Source organism: Ornithorhynchus anatinus, chromosome 9 (assembly GCF_004115215.2).
Source record: "Ornithorhynchus anatinus isolate Pmale09 chromosome 9, mOrnAna1.pri.v4, whole genome shotgun sequence".
Lineage (NCBI taxonomy): Eukaryota > Metazoa > Chordata > Mammalia > Monotremata > Ornithorhynchidae > Ornithorhynchus > Ornithorhynchus anatinus.
The window spans coordinates 2,770,567-2,787,500 of NC_041736.1; the positions used below are offsets into that span (position 1 = coordinate 2,770,567).

At 47.0% G+C, this 16,934-nt stretch overlaps 1 protein-coding gene and 1 long non-coding RNA gene across 3 annotated transcripts in view; one reads left to right on the plus strand and one right to left on the minus strand.

Moving 5' to 3' along the window:
* Nucleotides 1–2,626: 2,626 nt before the first annotated feature.
* Nucleotides 2,627–16,934, minus strand: part of GTDC1 (glycosyltransferase like domain containing 1) — a 178,683-nt gene continuing 164,375 nt past the window's right edge. Inside the window, exons 7-9 of one of the 2 annotated variants that reach the window (XM_039913077.1) lie at nucleotides 11,366–11,436; nucleotides 10,567–10,658; nucleotides 2,627–3,693 (exon numbers count right to left, since the gene is read on the minus strand). In XM_039913077.1, coding sequence (XP_039769011.1) covers nucleotides 3,480–3,693; nucleotides 10,567–10,658; nucleotides 11,366–11,436 — 377 coding nt within the window. In that variant the 3' untranslated portion in view covers nucleotides 2,627–3,479. The remainder of the gene's footprint in view (nucleotides 3,694–10,566; nucleotides 10,659–11,365; nucleotides 11,437–16,934) is intronic. The other variant, XM_029072186.2, reaches the window with a different exon arrangement.
* On the plus strand, nucleotides 12,874–15,286 carry LOC120638608. The gene is made up of 2 exons (XR_005660346.1): nucleotides 12,874–13,149; nucleotides 14,982–15,286. It is a non-coding gene; the product is annotated as an uncharacterized LOC120638608 (long non-coding RNA).

Genomic DNA, 16,934 nt, shown 5'->3' on the forward strand with positions numbered 1-16,934 from the left:
CTTGAGCACGTCACTTAACTTCTTGGAGCTTTGGTTTCCTCATCTATAAAATGGTGATCAAATATGTACTTCACCTCCTTCTAAATAAGCCTTGGTCAAACTAGGGGGACTTGGCCCAATCTGATTATTTTATATCTTCCCTAGGATATAACACAGTGCTTGTCACAGAGTAAGTATATTCCACAGCTCCCCCCACCCCCCAGCATCATGATTTGACTGAAATTTGCCAAAATATCAGAGCAGAGATGTCAGGGTGAACACAGAATACTGGTTCACTAAATTCCACAGTATCCATGTGAGGGATTTCTCACAGGAGCCTGTGAGGGGAGGATTTGGGAACAGACAGAAGAAAACTTTTTTCACATGGAATTTGCTCCCGTAGGAAGAAGAACAGCCCAGAAACTATCAGCAGGTTCAAGAGGGCTTTGGACAAATTCATGAATGAGTTAGTACATGGAGGAGGATTACTATGGAGAAAGTAGGCCTAGGGTAAGGATGGAGTGGGAGAAATTAGAGATGGAGAGGGAAAGTTGGGGATGGAGAGGGGAAGTTAGAGATGGAGTATGGGTGACTTTAGTGATAAAACAGGAAAAATTAGGAATGAAGCGGGTAAATTTACAGAGGAATCTGGAGACAGGCTATGAGCCCCATGTGGGACAGGGACTGTGTCTGTCCTGATCACCTTGAATCGGCCCTGGTGCTTAATACAGTGCTTGGCACCTAGTAGACACTTAACAAAGCCTACAGTTTTTATTATTAGAAGATTGGGTTGGAGAGTTAGAGAAGCAGTGGGGAATGTTAGGGATGGAGCAGGAGAATTTAGGGATGAAGAGGGAGAAGTTAGAGGCGGAGTGGAGAAAATATAAACCTCAGAAGGCCCTCATCATACATTCCTTCAAGAGTTCTTGGTTGCCACAGTCAGAGACAGAATATCTGTAGTCCCTGGCTGCCTTCGAGTTCCCTTAGGTCCTGAGGTGGCTTGAGGGTTGTGGGCCTTGGTCAGCACGTGGCTCTTCCCATCCCCAGATTTCATCTTAATGGAGCTGCAGCCCCTGCCTTCGAGATCCGAACTATCAAAAGTTACACTGCATCACTCCATCGATCAGTCGATCAGCGGTATTTATTGAGCTAGTACGTGTGCGGAGCATTGTACTAAGCGCTTGGGAGAGTACGCTATAACAGAGTTGGTAGACCCGTTCCCTGCCCACCAGGAGCCCCACGGAGGCCACCACAGTGCTTTGGGAAAGTTCACATCCGATGGGGAGAGGGGCATTCTACGACCCCATGGTCTGCAAAGGATCTTGGGACTCTTTAACGGCTACCGCTACCTCGATTTATCGGCCCGGTCCTGTGAAGAAGCCAGATCTTCGACTCTTGGCAGAGGTTTTTATCCTTGACGAAACCTGGCCATTTTTTTATGTGGATTCGATTCAGCCCTTACATAGAGAAGTACACGGGTTATTTCCCAAACAAAATTCTTCCAGATCAGGAAAAAATTAAAGTGTTTACAATGAACCATCTGAATTGGATTTAATATTTTCTCTGATCAAGCAAAGGGGAGCATCTATGGGAAGTGGGTTATATATACAGTTTCTCTGACACGGTAAAATCCGAAGCCACCGACTCCTTGCTGATGTGCGGTGGCACATTAAACCCGGCTTCCCTGCAGAGATCTCAGAAACCAAGCTGAGATGTGTGGGGAATCACAATAATTGTACTAATAGTAATAATGATAATAATATTTGCTAAGTACTTATGTGTCAAGCACTGTAATAATAATAATAATTGTTAAGCACTTACTATGGGCCAAGCACGTACTAAGCACCGGAGTAGACGCAAGGTGATCGGGTTCCTCTCTAGACTGAAGACTTGTTGTGGGCAGGGAATGTATCTGTTATAGTCCTACAGTGTACTCTCCCAGGTGCTTAGTACAGTGCTCTGCACATAGTAGGGGCTCAATAAATTCATTCAATAGTATTTATTGAGCCCTTACTATGTGCAGAGCACTGTACGTAGCGCTTAGAATGTACAATTTGGCAACAGATAGAGACGATCCCTGCCCAATAACGGGGTTCACAGGGCTCAATAAATGTTACTAATGGACTGACTGATACAGGACTCACAGACTAAGAAGGTATGTGGCGGGGCCAGGATTAGAACCCAGGTCCTCTGACTGTCAGACCCGTGCTCTTTCCCCTAGGTCATGTGGTTTCCCGTCGTCCATCTGCAGCAAGCTATCTGCAGCCAGCTGCCTACCAATGGGTCCGTTTGGGCCCACCCAACCTTGGGAAGGCGGGGAAGACAGTCCCTAATCCCACCCCTCGGCCGGGTCGGGGGTCTGGTAGTAGGGGCGGAGAAGAGCCGACGGGAGGTACGCTATCATCTCCAAAATCAAGGAGTGTTGTGGCTCACCTGTCGGTAAACAGAAGACAATATTGCCAACAGACTTTACCTTAATGACTAGAACTGTTTACTGCCTGCCTCTCTCCAGAATGCAAAGATAAATCTTGGAATTGTCACAATATTGTACCAACATGTGCAAGACAGATTCTTGTACATCACTTAAAGAAACCATTGTACCTGCCGACCGACAAAGGGGCCTCCGACCAGATACGCAAATGAAAACTCAGGGCCTTGACTGAAAATTTATTCCGCCATCTACATCCTCCCAACAATTTTTCTTTTTTAACATCGACAGACGGGGCGGCCCGGGGAGCAGGGATGGGAGACGGGCTGCCAGGAGGGTCGTTGGAAGCCCTGGGTTTCTGCTCCTTCCTTGAAAGGACTGGAAGAGGTGTCCACTTTTGTCACCTCAGATGGCTGACCCCCATCCCGCACCACCACGCTTTAAAGCTGTTTTTCTCGTGGCCTCTTGGAAAGCAGTCAGCTGCCGACGGAGCCAGGGAATCGCGGAAATACCCGCAGGGGGGCTTCTGAGGGAAAGCCTTTCCCTCAGAAGCCCCCGGGGGCGAACTCTTTTTGGAAAAGGATGGGAGCAGCCCCCACCCTGCCCGGCAATCCCCAGGCTGAGGAGTCGGGAAACTCGAGGCCCCTCTCCTCTCGGGCCCTGTGGCCCTCGAGGCTTTTCCAATGATAACCTGGCAAACCAGGTGGAAACCCGGCCAAGAGGGAGCGTTTGAAGCTGCAGTTTGGCCGACATCGTGCCGGCAAGAGGAAAGAACTCAGGCACCGTGTCATCCAGTACAAAGGATAAACACAAATTCCACCGGAAATTCAATGTGGCTCTCCATATGGCATACATGAGTGTGGTTATACAACAGGCCACATTTTACTCTCTTTTTTTCTTTTCTTCTTCTTCTTCTTTTTTTTTTTTTTGAACCGTCTTCTGCATGTGATGCCGAGGACATGTGTAACCATCACAACGTCTTTAGGAATCTGGGTTTAATTTGAGTCGGGGTGGTGGCAGGCACTGGGGATCTGAAGCTACCACAGGTTTGTGGCAGATGGCTCTGTGTCAGCTATGACAAGCAGCCAGACTCCGCTTCCTCTGCAGATTTTCTGTTCCTTCTGATCAGGTAAATATGGGCACGCTGGAAAGTTCTGCGCATTCCGCCTGAGGCTGCAAGTTTGTGACTTAGCTCCCATCTGTCACAAATCTTCCCTAGGTTCTGTGGTAAGCAGAGACCTGAATTCTCCACGGAGGGCTGCCCAGGAAAACCGAACCGTCTCGCCCTGTGGAAAGAAAGAGGAATGGCAGAGAGCAAGATGAACGAAACGCGGAGGAGAGGGGCCGGGGGCCCAACGGGCAGAAGACAGGGCAGGGTCCCCGTCCGGGCCGGCTGGGGTCCGGGGGAAGCCGCCGTCTCTCTGCAAATCCGCTTCCCATTCCGGGACACCGGCGGGCGTTTCTGGAAGCGGGTGTCATCGCTGACGGCGAACCGATCTTGTGGAATTTTATTTCTTTCGATTAATGTCCGTCTCCCGCTCTAGACCGGAAGCTCCTTGTGGGCCGGGAACGCGTCTGTTATAGCGTGCTCTCCGAAGCGCTTAGTACAGTACTCTGCACACAGTAAGCGCTCAATAACTATCACTGACTGACTGATCTCACTCCCTACAATTACATCCCATGCGTATCTGGGGTCTCAACCACTGACGGCGACCACTCCGGCTGGAAATATTTTTAGGGTGGTCTCCCCGGCTGAGAATGCAAGGTCTCTGTGGGCAGATAATGTCTCACTTCTTTGCTGTGAACTTCCCAAGCTCCCAGAACACACAAGGCACAGAGTGGACGCTCGATAAATGATACCGCTGTTACCATTCGATCGAATTACATTCAGTCGCATTTATCGAGAGCTTACTGTGTGCAGGGCACTGTACTAAGCGCTTCGGAGAGTACACTACACAATAAAAAGACACATTCCCTACCCATAACGAGTTTAGGGGATTTTTTCCTCCTCCTACTGGCATTAGGACTACCTCTAATAATGATAACAGTGGTATTTTTTAAGGACTTACTGTGTGTCGAGGACTATGCTAAGACTGTCAGTCAGTCAATCGTATTTACTGAACGCTTACTGTATGCAAAGCGCTCTACTAGGAGCTGGGGTTAGTACAGTACAAAGATAAACAGACACATTCTCGGCCCACAGTGAGACTGGACCAAGTCCCTGCCCTCTGGCGCTCACAGTCTAAGAGGAAGGCCGAAAAGGTATGGGCAAGGAACGTGACTACCGACTCTGTTGTATTGGACTCTTCCAAGGGCTTACTACAGTGCTCTGCACAGAGTAAGTGCTCAATAAATACCTGCGACTGACGATGATGATGATGTTGGTATTTGTTAAGCGCTTACTATGTGCAGAGCACTGTTCTAAGCGCTGGGGGAGATACAAGGTAATCAGGTTGCCCCACGTGAGGCTCACAGTTAATCCCCATTTTACAGATGAGCTAACTGAGGCACAGAGAAGTGAAGTGATTTGCCCACAGCCACACAGCTGACAAGTGGCAGAGCTGGGATTCGAACCCATGACTTCTGACTCCAAAGCCCATGTTCTTTCCACTGAGCCACGCTGCTTTTCTTATCATCAGTCATCATTATCATCTTTATCATCATCATCATCATCATTATCATCAATCATCAAGGACAGGACTTTTGCATTGCAATTCACTTTTCAATGTTTAGGACAGCCGAAGAAAGGCAAAGGAGAGACAAATCACCATTCTATGGGGTTCAACTTTCTGAGGTGTGATGGAATGGAGGCAGAGAAAGAGAAAGAGATGGAGGGAGAGAAAAGGCCGGCAGCCCAGAGCCTCAATAATAACAATAATAATAGTATTTGTTCAGCACTTATTATGTCAGACACTGTTCTAAGCCCTGGGGTGGATACAAGCTAATCAGATTGGACACGTTCCCTGTCCCACATAGGGAATCACAGTCTCAGTCCCCATTTTACAGATGATGGAACTGAGGCATGGAATCAGGTCAGGGGTCCAACCTCACTATCCAAGACGGCACGGCTGGAGGAATATCAGGTGACCGACGATATGGATTGAGCATTATCAGAGTGCAAAGCACAGTACGAAGCGCTTGAGAGCAAATCAATCAGTGGCATTTAATGAGCGCCTTCTGTGTGTACAACACTGTACTAAGCACTTGGGAGGGTTCAAAACACTAGAGTTGGTAGTCACATCCCTTCCCACAAAGAGCTGACAGAGAACGGCAGAAGCGAAACACGCTTTTGCTGACTTCAAGGAACCTCAACATGACCTCGACATACCATTTAATGGATTATACCCAGAGAGCAAAGGTTGGAACTAAAAACATTGAATTATAAATGAATGCTCTGTTGTTTGATGTGCCTGCTTCTACGGACACCCGGGCGTCCAACTTTATTTGGCAAAAGGCAGCACCGAGGACTTGACTCTGTACTTCAATCAGTCAATCAATTAATGAAATTTCTTGAGTGATTACTGTGTGCAGGTGGGGACTGTACTAAGCGCTTGGGAGGCGACAATAAATAGACATGAACCTGACCCTCCAAGTATTTACAATGTAACGAGGTTTAGGGGAGCTTATGATAATCATAATGATGATGGTATTTGTTAAGTGCTTACTATGTGCAAAGCACTGTTCTAAGCACTGGGCGGGGGGATACAAGGTGATGAGGCCGTCCCACGAGGGCTCACAGTTTTAATCCCCATTTTACAGATGAGGTAACTGAGGCACAGAGAAGTTAAGTGACTTTGCCCAGAGTCACACGGCTGACAAGCGGCAGAGTCGGAATTAGAACCCATGACCTCTGACTCCCAAGCCCGGGCTCTTCCCACTGAGCCACGCTGCTTCACTAATTATGCAGCACTTCCTCTAGACTGTAATCTCGTTACAGGCACGGAATGTGTCTGTTATATTGTTATATTTTGTACTCTCCAAAATGCTTAGTACAGTGGTCTGCACAGTTAGTACTCAGTAAACATATCTAACTGATTGACCGACTGACTGGCCACGAATGTTCTTGCCCCCAGTGGCTTCCCGGCTCTGCCACTTGGCAGCTGCGTGACTGCGGGCGAGTCAATTAACTTCTCTGTGCCTCAGTTACCTCATCTGTAAAATGGGGATGAAGACTGTGAGCCTCACGTGGGACAACCTGATGACCCTGTATCTACCCCAGCGCTTAGAACAGTGCTCTGCATATAGTAGCGCTTAACAAATACCAACATAATTATTATTATTATTGTTATTCTCACTGGCACCCCTTGTGTAGGAGACCTTTTTCTATGCATTAAGTCTTTTACCAGGATCTTTGCACACTTCCTCACAAAATAAAATGGCAATGATAGAACGAAAGGTTTGAAAGACAAAACCGGGCATAAAGGCACGGGTCCGGGTGACAGTCTACATCTTTGGACACTTTCTAATGACAGAAAATGGTACCAACAGAATTAAAAGTTTGAAAGACCGCATCGGACATAAAGACCGATGGTATCCAGTGATATTCTTTCATCCTTATTAGTAAAAAGAAAGGTGTTTATATACGAAGCCATTCTAAGCGTACTCTGGTGGATAAAGCACGAGCCCGGAAGTCAAGGGACCTGTGTTCTAATCCTGCCTCTGCCACTTGTCTGCCATGTGACCTTGGGAAAATCATTTCTCTGGGCCTCAGTTACCTCACCCGTCAAATGGGGTAAAGACTGTGAGCTTTAGTGGGACCCGGATTGTGCAACAGAAAGCAATCTATATGGGGATGGGGGATGGTGAGGTGTGGGTCCAATCCGATTAGCTTGTATCTACCGCAACGCTTAGTACAGTGTCTGCCACACAGTAAGTGCTTAACAAATACCAGAGGAAAAAGAAAATTCAGGCCAATGGCATATGCGATGTGTGAGTTGAACGTTTGTTGCAAGGACTAAGAAAAGAGGTTTTCTCCCAGAAACCACAGCGCCTCCCTGGATAACGCCAATGAAGTGTCCTGGAAAAACCAGCTTTGAAAAGCCATATTTTTAAGTTTGGGATTTTTTTTTTCTCCCCTTTGTGGTTTTTAAAGACATATTGCAATAACAGCACCCAAGTGAAAGACAGCGTCTGGATCGACATCGGCTCTTGCCAAAGGCATCAGACTGAAACTCGGATTTAGCAATCCGCCACTGGCATATTTCCTGACCATTTATCTATCGGAGGAGGCCGGAGTCCCTTCTCCACCAGGCAAATGGGAAGGAATCCTCTGTGAGGGGTTCACACAGACCTCGACCCTTTCTGAGCCTTTCGGACTTTAGGGGTTTCTGGAGGGGTGGTGAGTTCTTGCCATGAATTACTAGAATGGCTTCATATATAAACACGTCCCTTTTACTAGAGAGGATGATGGAATGTCTAGGGGTATCGTGTCTTTTATCTAATCCCGGCCCTGCCCCTTGTCCGCTGTGACTTTGGCCAAGTCGCTTCACTTTCTTGCGCCTCGGTGACCTCCTCTGTAAAATGGGGATTGAGACCGTGAGTCCCACGTGGGGCAGGGACTGTGTCCAACCTGATTAGCCTGGATCTGCTTCAGTGCTTAGTACGGTACCTGGCACGTAGGAAGCGTTCAACCAATACCATGAAAAGATTATATATTAAAAATCGAACTCCATCTGGAGGCCACCTAGACTGCACCCTGCTCAGGGAAGAGGGCCTTCCTCGTACATTGAGCCCGGCCTCTCGATGAAGCCGCTTGGAGGGAATCGTGAGCCCCGAGGAAGGATCCGTGGGCTTCCCTGAGCTGCCGGCCCCCCAGGGAATCATCAAAGTGAATTATGGGGAAAGTGGATCCTTTGTGGAATCCTACCCAGGTGTTGAAGTGTGGCTCTTAATAATAATGATAGTGTTGGTATTTGTTAAGCGCTTACTATGTGCAGAGCACTGTTCTAAGCGCTGGGGTAGACACAGGGGAATCAGGTTGTCCCACGTAGGGCTCACGGTCTTCGTCCCCATTTTAGAGATGAGGTCACTGAGGCACAGAGAAGTCGAGTGACTCGCCCACAGTCACCCAACTGACAAGTGGCGGAGCTGGGATTTGAACTCATGACCTCTGACTCCAAAGCCCGTGCCCTTTCCACTGAGCCACGCTGCTTCTCTTTTCAGGCTCTTCCCTGAAAGGGGTGAGGCTCGGTGGGGTCGGTGGTACCCTCGGCATCCCCAGGTTCAGCGCTGGGATCGGATACTCCGTCTGGCCGCAGACACGGGCCTGGCCAATTCTCCAATTCTTTTCACGATATTTGTTAAGGGCTTACTACGTGCCAGACACTGTGCCAAGTGCTGGGGGAGATACAAGAGTATTAAGTTGAACACAATCCTTTTGCCACACGGAGCTCACAGTCTCAACCCCCATTTTACAAATGAGGGAACTGGGGCCCAGAGAATAATGATAATAATGATGGTGTATGTTAAGCGCTATGTGTCAAACCCGGTCTTAAGCAGTGGGGCAGATACAAGGTAATCAGGTCGGACACAGTCCCTGTCCCACAGGGGGCTCACGGACTTCATCCCCATCTTACAGATGAGGGAACCGAGGCCCAGAGGAGTGACTTGCCCACGATCACACAGCAGACAAGCGGTGGAGCCGGTATCAGAACCCAGGCTCTAATTTGAACTCTGCACACGGTGAGCGCTCAATAAATGCGACGGAATGAATGAACGAATGACTCCCAGGCCCTAGCCCTAACCACCAGACCACCCCACTTCTCGATCGACGGTTCCCTTAGAAGTCCCCGGAAGGCACCGCGACGATGGCCATTCCGTACACCCTGAGGAGAACGAGAAGACTGCCTCCGTGCTCGGCTCTCGTCGCCGGCTTGCGCGTGGGTGTCACTGCTATCCGGACTCTCCCCAGGATCACGTCCCCCTCCCCCGCCCCGCCGAACTGCTCCCGGCCTGGAAGAATTAGGAAATGTCAAGGTAAAGCTCTGCAAGCAACATTTTTTCTGAGAACCCCCCCCCCACCCCCGAATAACGATACAATAGTATTGACTCAAGAAGTAATGCCGCACACTGGAACTGTTCAGTCAGCATTTTAAACTATTATGAGCCACCTTCTGAGCCATTGCCAAGTTAATAGACAATGAAAGATAATGAGCTTGAAATTGGGTGTTAAATTGCATTTTCGGTTCTCTCCTTTCTTCTTGAAGTTTTAACTGTTTCCTGCAGAAACAGAGTCCCGTTTTGATGTATCACTATGTAAATATGTATTTTCTCAGCCCGGAGGAAACGGGAGACAAAATTCCCCGGGCGAGTTTTACGAGGGAACGAGGGGGAAACGGGTGGATCTCGGCTGTCGAGCCGCTGGGCCGGAACGGATTTCCGCAAGGTCTGCGCGGAGAAGGCGCAGGCCTAGCGGCCCCCTCGAAGGTGCCGGGGCTGAAGTCTCCCTCCGTGGATGAGGCGGATTTCTTCCGGGGGCTTGACCGAGCGTCCTTCCGTCGGCCGTTTTCGACTTTAGGTCGAGGAGGAAGAAAAGAGCCCTCTGTGCGGGAGATGGGACGACTTCCGTCCACCGCCGCCGTTTGATCTGCGGTCGGCAGGGCGGCGCCTCAGAATCCTGGGCAAATCGTGACGGCCGAGAAACTTTCCAGGCCCCACTGTGGCTCCTGTCGTTCCCTTCTCGTCGACGGGTCCGACGGGGGGAAGGAACCCGTGGGGCCCGGGGGAGCGGGACCGGTGTCCCCACACCTGGAATTTTTGAGGACCTTTGACTCCCCCCCACGATACGAAGCGGCTTATCCTCATTAGCGTAATTGTAGACTCCTTCTTTTACTTCCTTTTAAACTAATGAGTTACATTAATCCGGGTTCATTTTTATAAGCCTCCTGGGCCCAAATGTAAAGGACGCTCATCTCGGAAAACAATAAATTTTCAAAAAAGCATGGAGCGTGTGCATCGAGTGCACGTATTTCATAAGACCTAGGTTACTACAACTGGCATCCGGTTTAATTAATCCTTGTTAGTGTAACGACTAATATCCCTCCCTAGCATGTTTCCTTTAAACATTAGTATGTTAATTAAATGTTTTTTTTTTTTTTTTTAGATTTTTCTTTGTACTTCAATACGGCGTGATACCACGTAAATCTAGTCTCAATGAGTACCTTATAGAGATGTCTCCGTACAATATCTGGTCTCCTACAGAAATTCCGGAGCCTTTTAAAAAGCTGTTCAGGTGTCGAATACAGATATTCAGCTGCAGGAAAAACAAATACATTTTTAATGAAACAAAAACCTCAAAGCACACTCTCGATATTAGTCACTTTACTAATTAAAAATGCATATTGCTCTCTGCGCCGTGTGTTGTACATTATTTAAGCATGATTTTATAAGGGTTACCTCAGCTCACAAGGGTGTTTAATGCTAAATAAGATTGTGTAGTTGTGCTGTTTAGACATCTCCTTTGGGTGATTAAAATACATGATTCTAATGTAACACAATGCATGTGTGATCCATTTAGCGATGAGATTATTTTTTTTTAAGCAAAGGCCCACTACTAAATTGAGGGGGGGAGCTCTGCATGGGTTGGCTGCAGCTCATTTAATAGTTGCATTTACCCCATCATTTGGATGGACAAGTCTAGATCTCGGGTTTTCGGGCGAAATGGCCGAAAAATCTGGAAGCGCTTTCTGACCTGCTTCTGAAACGCCATCATTAGGGGAAGCGGAGACTCACAATGAAGAATGCAATTCGAAAACTTGCTTTTTTGTTATCTTGAAAGAACAGATGGTAAATATAAGCTTACTCTAATGTATTAAAACACATAAAATTTTCCTTAACACTAACATGTTGACTTGCCAAATAAACAATTACTCTTGCCTGAGTTGATTTTCAAACTTTCGAATTTCACAAGAATCGGGGCTTAATCTCGGCAGAGGCGGGAAGGACGTTCCCACCAAGTACCTGGAAAGATTTCCGGATAGACCAAAGCTTTGGGACACAGGGGGAAGCAACCGCAGTGCACGGCTTCCAGCCTAGAGAAGAGAGGAAAAAAAGAGCCAGATGAATACCTAGATCGTCACGGCACCGCACGGACCTCACCCCTCTTGGTCGTGGAGCGTTCCGGGAGCTGACGCCAGACCCCGAGAGCCACGGGCGAGAAGGCAAAGGACTCGTTGGACACCAATCTTCCTGCGGGAGCTGCTCTTTTAAGAGGCGTTATCGATCATATATGAATTTCATAGAACAGAACGGAAAGCATATGTTTTGTGCGCTGAATAAATCAAAGCGCGGTTCTGCATTTTTTTGTTTTTTAAATACTGTTTAACACGTTTTATAATCAGCAGATAAACACATGTATCAACACGGCGAAACAGGGACAGCTTTTCTTAATAACGCCGCACATTCGGGATACTGGATACTCGCTTCCAAACCGGGTTCGACCCGACATCCAGTCCTCTCCCTGGGCCGCCTGCACCCTTCGATGCCAAGGCCCAAGGAGCCCGGCCCCCACACGGCGGGGAGAGAGAGGCTGCCAAGGGTGTCGGGTGCCGGGAGACTTTCCTTTCATGCCCGGGCTCCGGAGCCCTTCATTATAATGCGGAACATAAAATTTTCCTTTTTAATAAACACTGTCAGGATTCTGCTGGCAGGGCACCTAAGCGGTTTCGCCGTTTTGTTTTCTGGAGAAACAATTTAGACGCCGGAAATGAGAACCTTTCTGGTTTGCTGGGCATAAACAAGTCCCAAAGTTAGCTCTTTAAACTTCTCCTGAATGGGATCTGAGCTGCCGCAAGAGTGAAACCCAAAGCCTGCAACTTCGATAAGGGAAAGGGTTAAGGACAGGGAGAGTGTTTGAATTTCCCTTTTTCCTGCATAATGGCCACTGATCTGACATATAATAAACTTTAAAGATACCACTGTAATTTCTGCTGGCTAGAAAGGATGCACCGAAATTCAAAACACTTCTTAAAATATGTTTATTTTACAAGAGTCTTTGAATTACATCCAAAACATTGACCAAAGGAGGAATTTTATTTTAAACTCTGGGCTTTTTTTTTTTTAACCCAGAAATAATTCCAGGTCACGTCAATATTTACCCTGTTTATTTACAACGACAAAACCAAACCAATTTAAGCTGTTTCGTTTTTTGTTTTTTTTTTCACGTGGGTGAGGTTTTCTCCATCTCATAACATTAACCTAAATAATTCGTTTAGCCAAGACTGGATTTTCTTTGATGCTGCAAAGTTTTTAAAACCAGAAGTTTTCAAGGGTTTTTTATTATTATTATTATTATTATTTTCCTTTCTCTACTCCAAAGAGTCTAAGGCTCTTAGGCAGGAAGGGGTAATAATTTCTGGTTTAGGAGAAGGGATGGCGGGGGGTCCATTATATTTTGAGATCCACAAGTGGTGTGGGTGTGGACATTCCAATGGGAGCAGTTGAGCAGTATCTACGGAACGCAGAAAAGGATCTGGAACGCTCAGCGCCTAGCAGTACGGTTCGTTAGCCCAGGTTAGCTCTGGGGGTGGGAATCGGGCATGTCATCTGGGGGAACCCAGTAAGAGTAATAATGGTGATATTTTAGTGCTTAATATGAAGCCACACACCATTCCAAACTCCGTACTGTCCCGGACACTGGGACGACTGTACAAAGAGAAGATAAAACCCCAAACTGCCTCTTGCATCCAGGCAGACCCGAAAAAAAATCAAATCCCAGAAACTTCGCGGACACCGGGGACTGTGAGGTACGGCCGCTCTTTCACGAGGATCTGGAAACAGCAGCTAAGCTGATTGTTGAGTCATCATTAACGAGCTCACTCTCCTTTCCACGCCTGCCAAATTCTGCCCCCTCGAAAACCAGCAGAATTTTGTACGCTCCCAAGTGCTTAGTACAGATCTGCACTCAGTAAGTGCTCGATAAATACGCCCGACTGATGGAATGGGAACTCTGGCCGCTCCGTTGCCGGCAAACGCCCACCCCCAATTTGGAGGGTGACTTCTCTGGGCGGACGACTTGATTCGCAACTCGATTTTTGAAGTCGTCCAGAAAGGGGGAAGGAAAAAAAAAGTCAGAGTTGCATTTCTGAACAGCTCCAGTCTGAGCAAGAACCAGCGCCGAACAGTATTTAGATGAGTGACTACTAGACTTTGAAACACATTTGCATAGCCATGCATTTTAATAGCACATTGTACATAGTGGCCAATCCAAAGTTTCTACCATTTCTGTCATTTTGAAGCCAAGTATCATATCCTGACAATAATACAATTATTCATCATTTCCAATCCTATGCACTACCAGTTAAATATTAAATAGGGTTTCAATTGATCTATTGTTAAAATGGCTAGTAATGACCTTTTTATTCCAATTAACAAATCATCTGCTAAATCTATGAATCTTAATATTCCGATCTATTCACTTCAATTCATACAATTTATCTGCAAATAGTTGTTGGGCTTTTGATTCTAAATATAATTAGCTGATAATTTTGCCTGGCTGAATTACTTTTCTGCAGGGTCTGTCGTGGTTCAGTTGCATTATCTAGCAATAATGAATCTGATAGGTGAAATTTTTTACTGTAATGAGGATGAGACACAGTTGTGACACCTGAGTTGGGTAATAACAGAAGACTGCTAATTATCGACAGCACTTTTTTGTGTGTGATGCGAAGAGAGGAAAAAAAAACCCTCATTATTAAAAAATAAAAAGTTACAATTATAAGTGACACCGGAGGAGAGTAAATAAAATGGAGTGATTAAAACATTGCTGCTTTAAGGGTGTTTTTAATTAAGTGGAAATGCTAATGTTGTCATACTTAGCAGATGGGATTAAAATTAGTTATTGTAAGTAACTCATATTTTATGTTATGGTTTCCACAGCATGTCGACAAGATCTAAGAAAGTGATACATTCCATAAGACATTTTAAAAATGAAATTCTCATAGTCTTTACAACTCATAATAATGAACATCATGAATAAACTATTGGAAAAAAAAAAACCCCACAAAAAGGCCAGTCTGGGATTTTCTTGGAATGACTGCGATTTTGGGATGCTTCCTTAATGTACTCGGTGGCTCAAGACATTTCTACTGGGCGGACTGGGCGGACTTCATGACTCTGACTGTGGCAGCCTGGGCTTAGTCACGATTATTAATAATAATAGTAATAACGATGACATGTGGCCTAGTGGAAAGAGCACAGGCCCGGAAGTCAGAGGTTATAGGTTCTAATCCCAGCTCCACCACTTACCTGCTGTGTGATCTTGGGTGAATCACTTCACTTCTCTGTGCCTCAGTTCTCTCATCTGCAAACTGGGGATTCAATACCTGTTCTCCCTCCTACTTAGACTGTGAGCCCCACTCGATCCTCTTGCACCTACCCCAGTGCTTAGTACAGTGCTTGGCATTTAGTAAGTGTTTAACAAACACCAGAATTAGGATTATCATTATTGATAATCATACCTATATTGCTACATTGTACTCTCCCAAGTGCTTAGTTCAGTGTTCCACGCACAGTAAGTGCTCAATAAATACGATCGATCGACAGATTGAAGGATTAATAAGCATTTCTTATGTTTCAGGCTCTGTGTCGAGCTACGGGATAATCAAATCGGACAGAGTCCTGGTCCCAGAGGGGATCACAATCTCAAGGCTTCATCCATCCGCAACCGAAACCAAAAGTTTTCTCATCCCAGGAGGGCTAAGAAAAAGGAACGGGATGCAAGCGGGGACCGTGACCACACGAAGGTGATGTTCCACCCAAGCAAGGGATGCATGGTGGAGCTGCAGATAAAACCCTAATTGCACACTTTCTCCTACTTCATTTGTGTAAAATTTTCCATCTGCTCCATCTAAAGATGTCTAAACTGTTAGTATCAAACCTGCATTCGGCTGCCAGCTGTGCATATTAAGGATTGCAAAACACTGAGGAAATGAGGTGGCGTGAAATGGAGAAGTACGGGGTCCGTCTGTCCGGCGCGAGGATAGTCCCCAGCCTCCCAGTCCCCTGGGACGGGATGGTCTTTTCCCTTCAAGGGCGCTCAGTGTGTCCTTGGGTGAGAATAGTAGTAATAATAATAATGATGGTATTTGTTAAGCGCTTACTATGTGCCGAGCTCCGTTCTAAGCTCTGGGGTAGATACAAGGTAATAAGGTTGTCCCACACGGGGCCCACAGTCTTAATCCCCATTTTACAGATGAGGTCACTGAGGCCCAGCGAAATTAAGCGGCTTGCCCAAGGTCACGTAGCAGAAAAGTGGTAGAGCCGGGATTAGAAACCACATCCTCTGACTCCCAGGCCCATGGTCTGTCCACTGAGCCACACTGCTGGGCCTTAGTTCTGAAGGGCTGAACGCCTCATACTGGTGCCGGTCAAATGTCTTCCATCTCCGCTCAAGACTCGACGAAGAATCTTTTTTTTTCTTTATGGCATCTGTAAAGCACTAATTATGTGCCGGGCACTGTACTAAGCACTGGGTAGCTACAAGCGAATCACAGTCCATGTCTTACAGGGGGCTCACAGCCTTAATCCCCATTTTACAGATGAGACAACTGAGGCCCAGAGAAGGGAAGTGACTTGTCCACGGTCACACAACGGACTAGTGTAAGCTCACTGTGGGTGGGGATTGTCACCGTTTATTGTTGTATTGTACTTTCTCAGTTGCTTAGCACTGTGCTCTGCACACAGTAAGCGCTCAATAAATGTGAGTGAATGAATGAAGTGGCGGAGCTGGGATTAGAACCCAGGACCTTCTGACTCCCGGGGCCAGGCTCTGTCCATTAGGCCACACTGCTTCTCAAGTGCTAATATGTTTCTTGAAAAATCTGGGTTTGATCGCGTTCACCCTGAACTTGTCATTTGTTAACTGACCGGGGCAGTTGACAGGATTTCTTTTTGTTTCTGTGGGAAATCATTGGGTCTCACCTGGGAACGGGCACCTATGGGCTTGAGGGAAGAAAGACCCGGAGATCAATCAATCAATCAATCAATCAATCAAGATTATTTACTGAATGCTTGCTCTGCGCAGAGCCCTGAACCAAGCTCTTGGGAAGCAGGATTACCTAATGGAGAGAGCATTGTCCTGAAACTCAGGGGAACTGGGGTCTAATCCTAGTTCTGCCATTTGCCTGCGGGGTGACTGGCTCAATCACTTAACCGCTCTGCGCCTCAGTTTCCCCATCTGTAAAGTGGGGATTAAATACCTATTTTAGTCTATGAGCCCCATGCGGGACAGGGACTGTGCCCAACCCGATCATTTTTTATCTATCCCAGCGCTCACGACGGTGGTTGGCACATAGTAAGGGCTCGGCACATAGTAGGGACTTAGCAAATATTTATTGGGAGAGTACGATAGCATTAGTAGACATGGTCCCCGTCCTCAAGGAGCCTGCAATTTAGAAGTGGTCCATCCACCCCCGCGAAACCCACCCTGATAGAAACTGGGGGAGGACTAGAAGAATGTGCCCAGGAAGATGACGGGGGTGTTCATCGGCCACCGGGGTCTCGAGAATGATTCCACTATGGTCCATCGAGT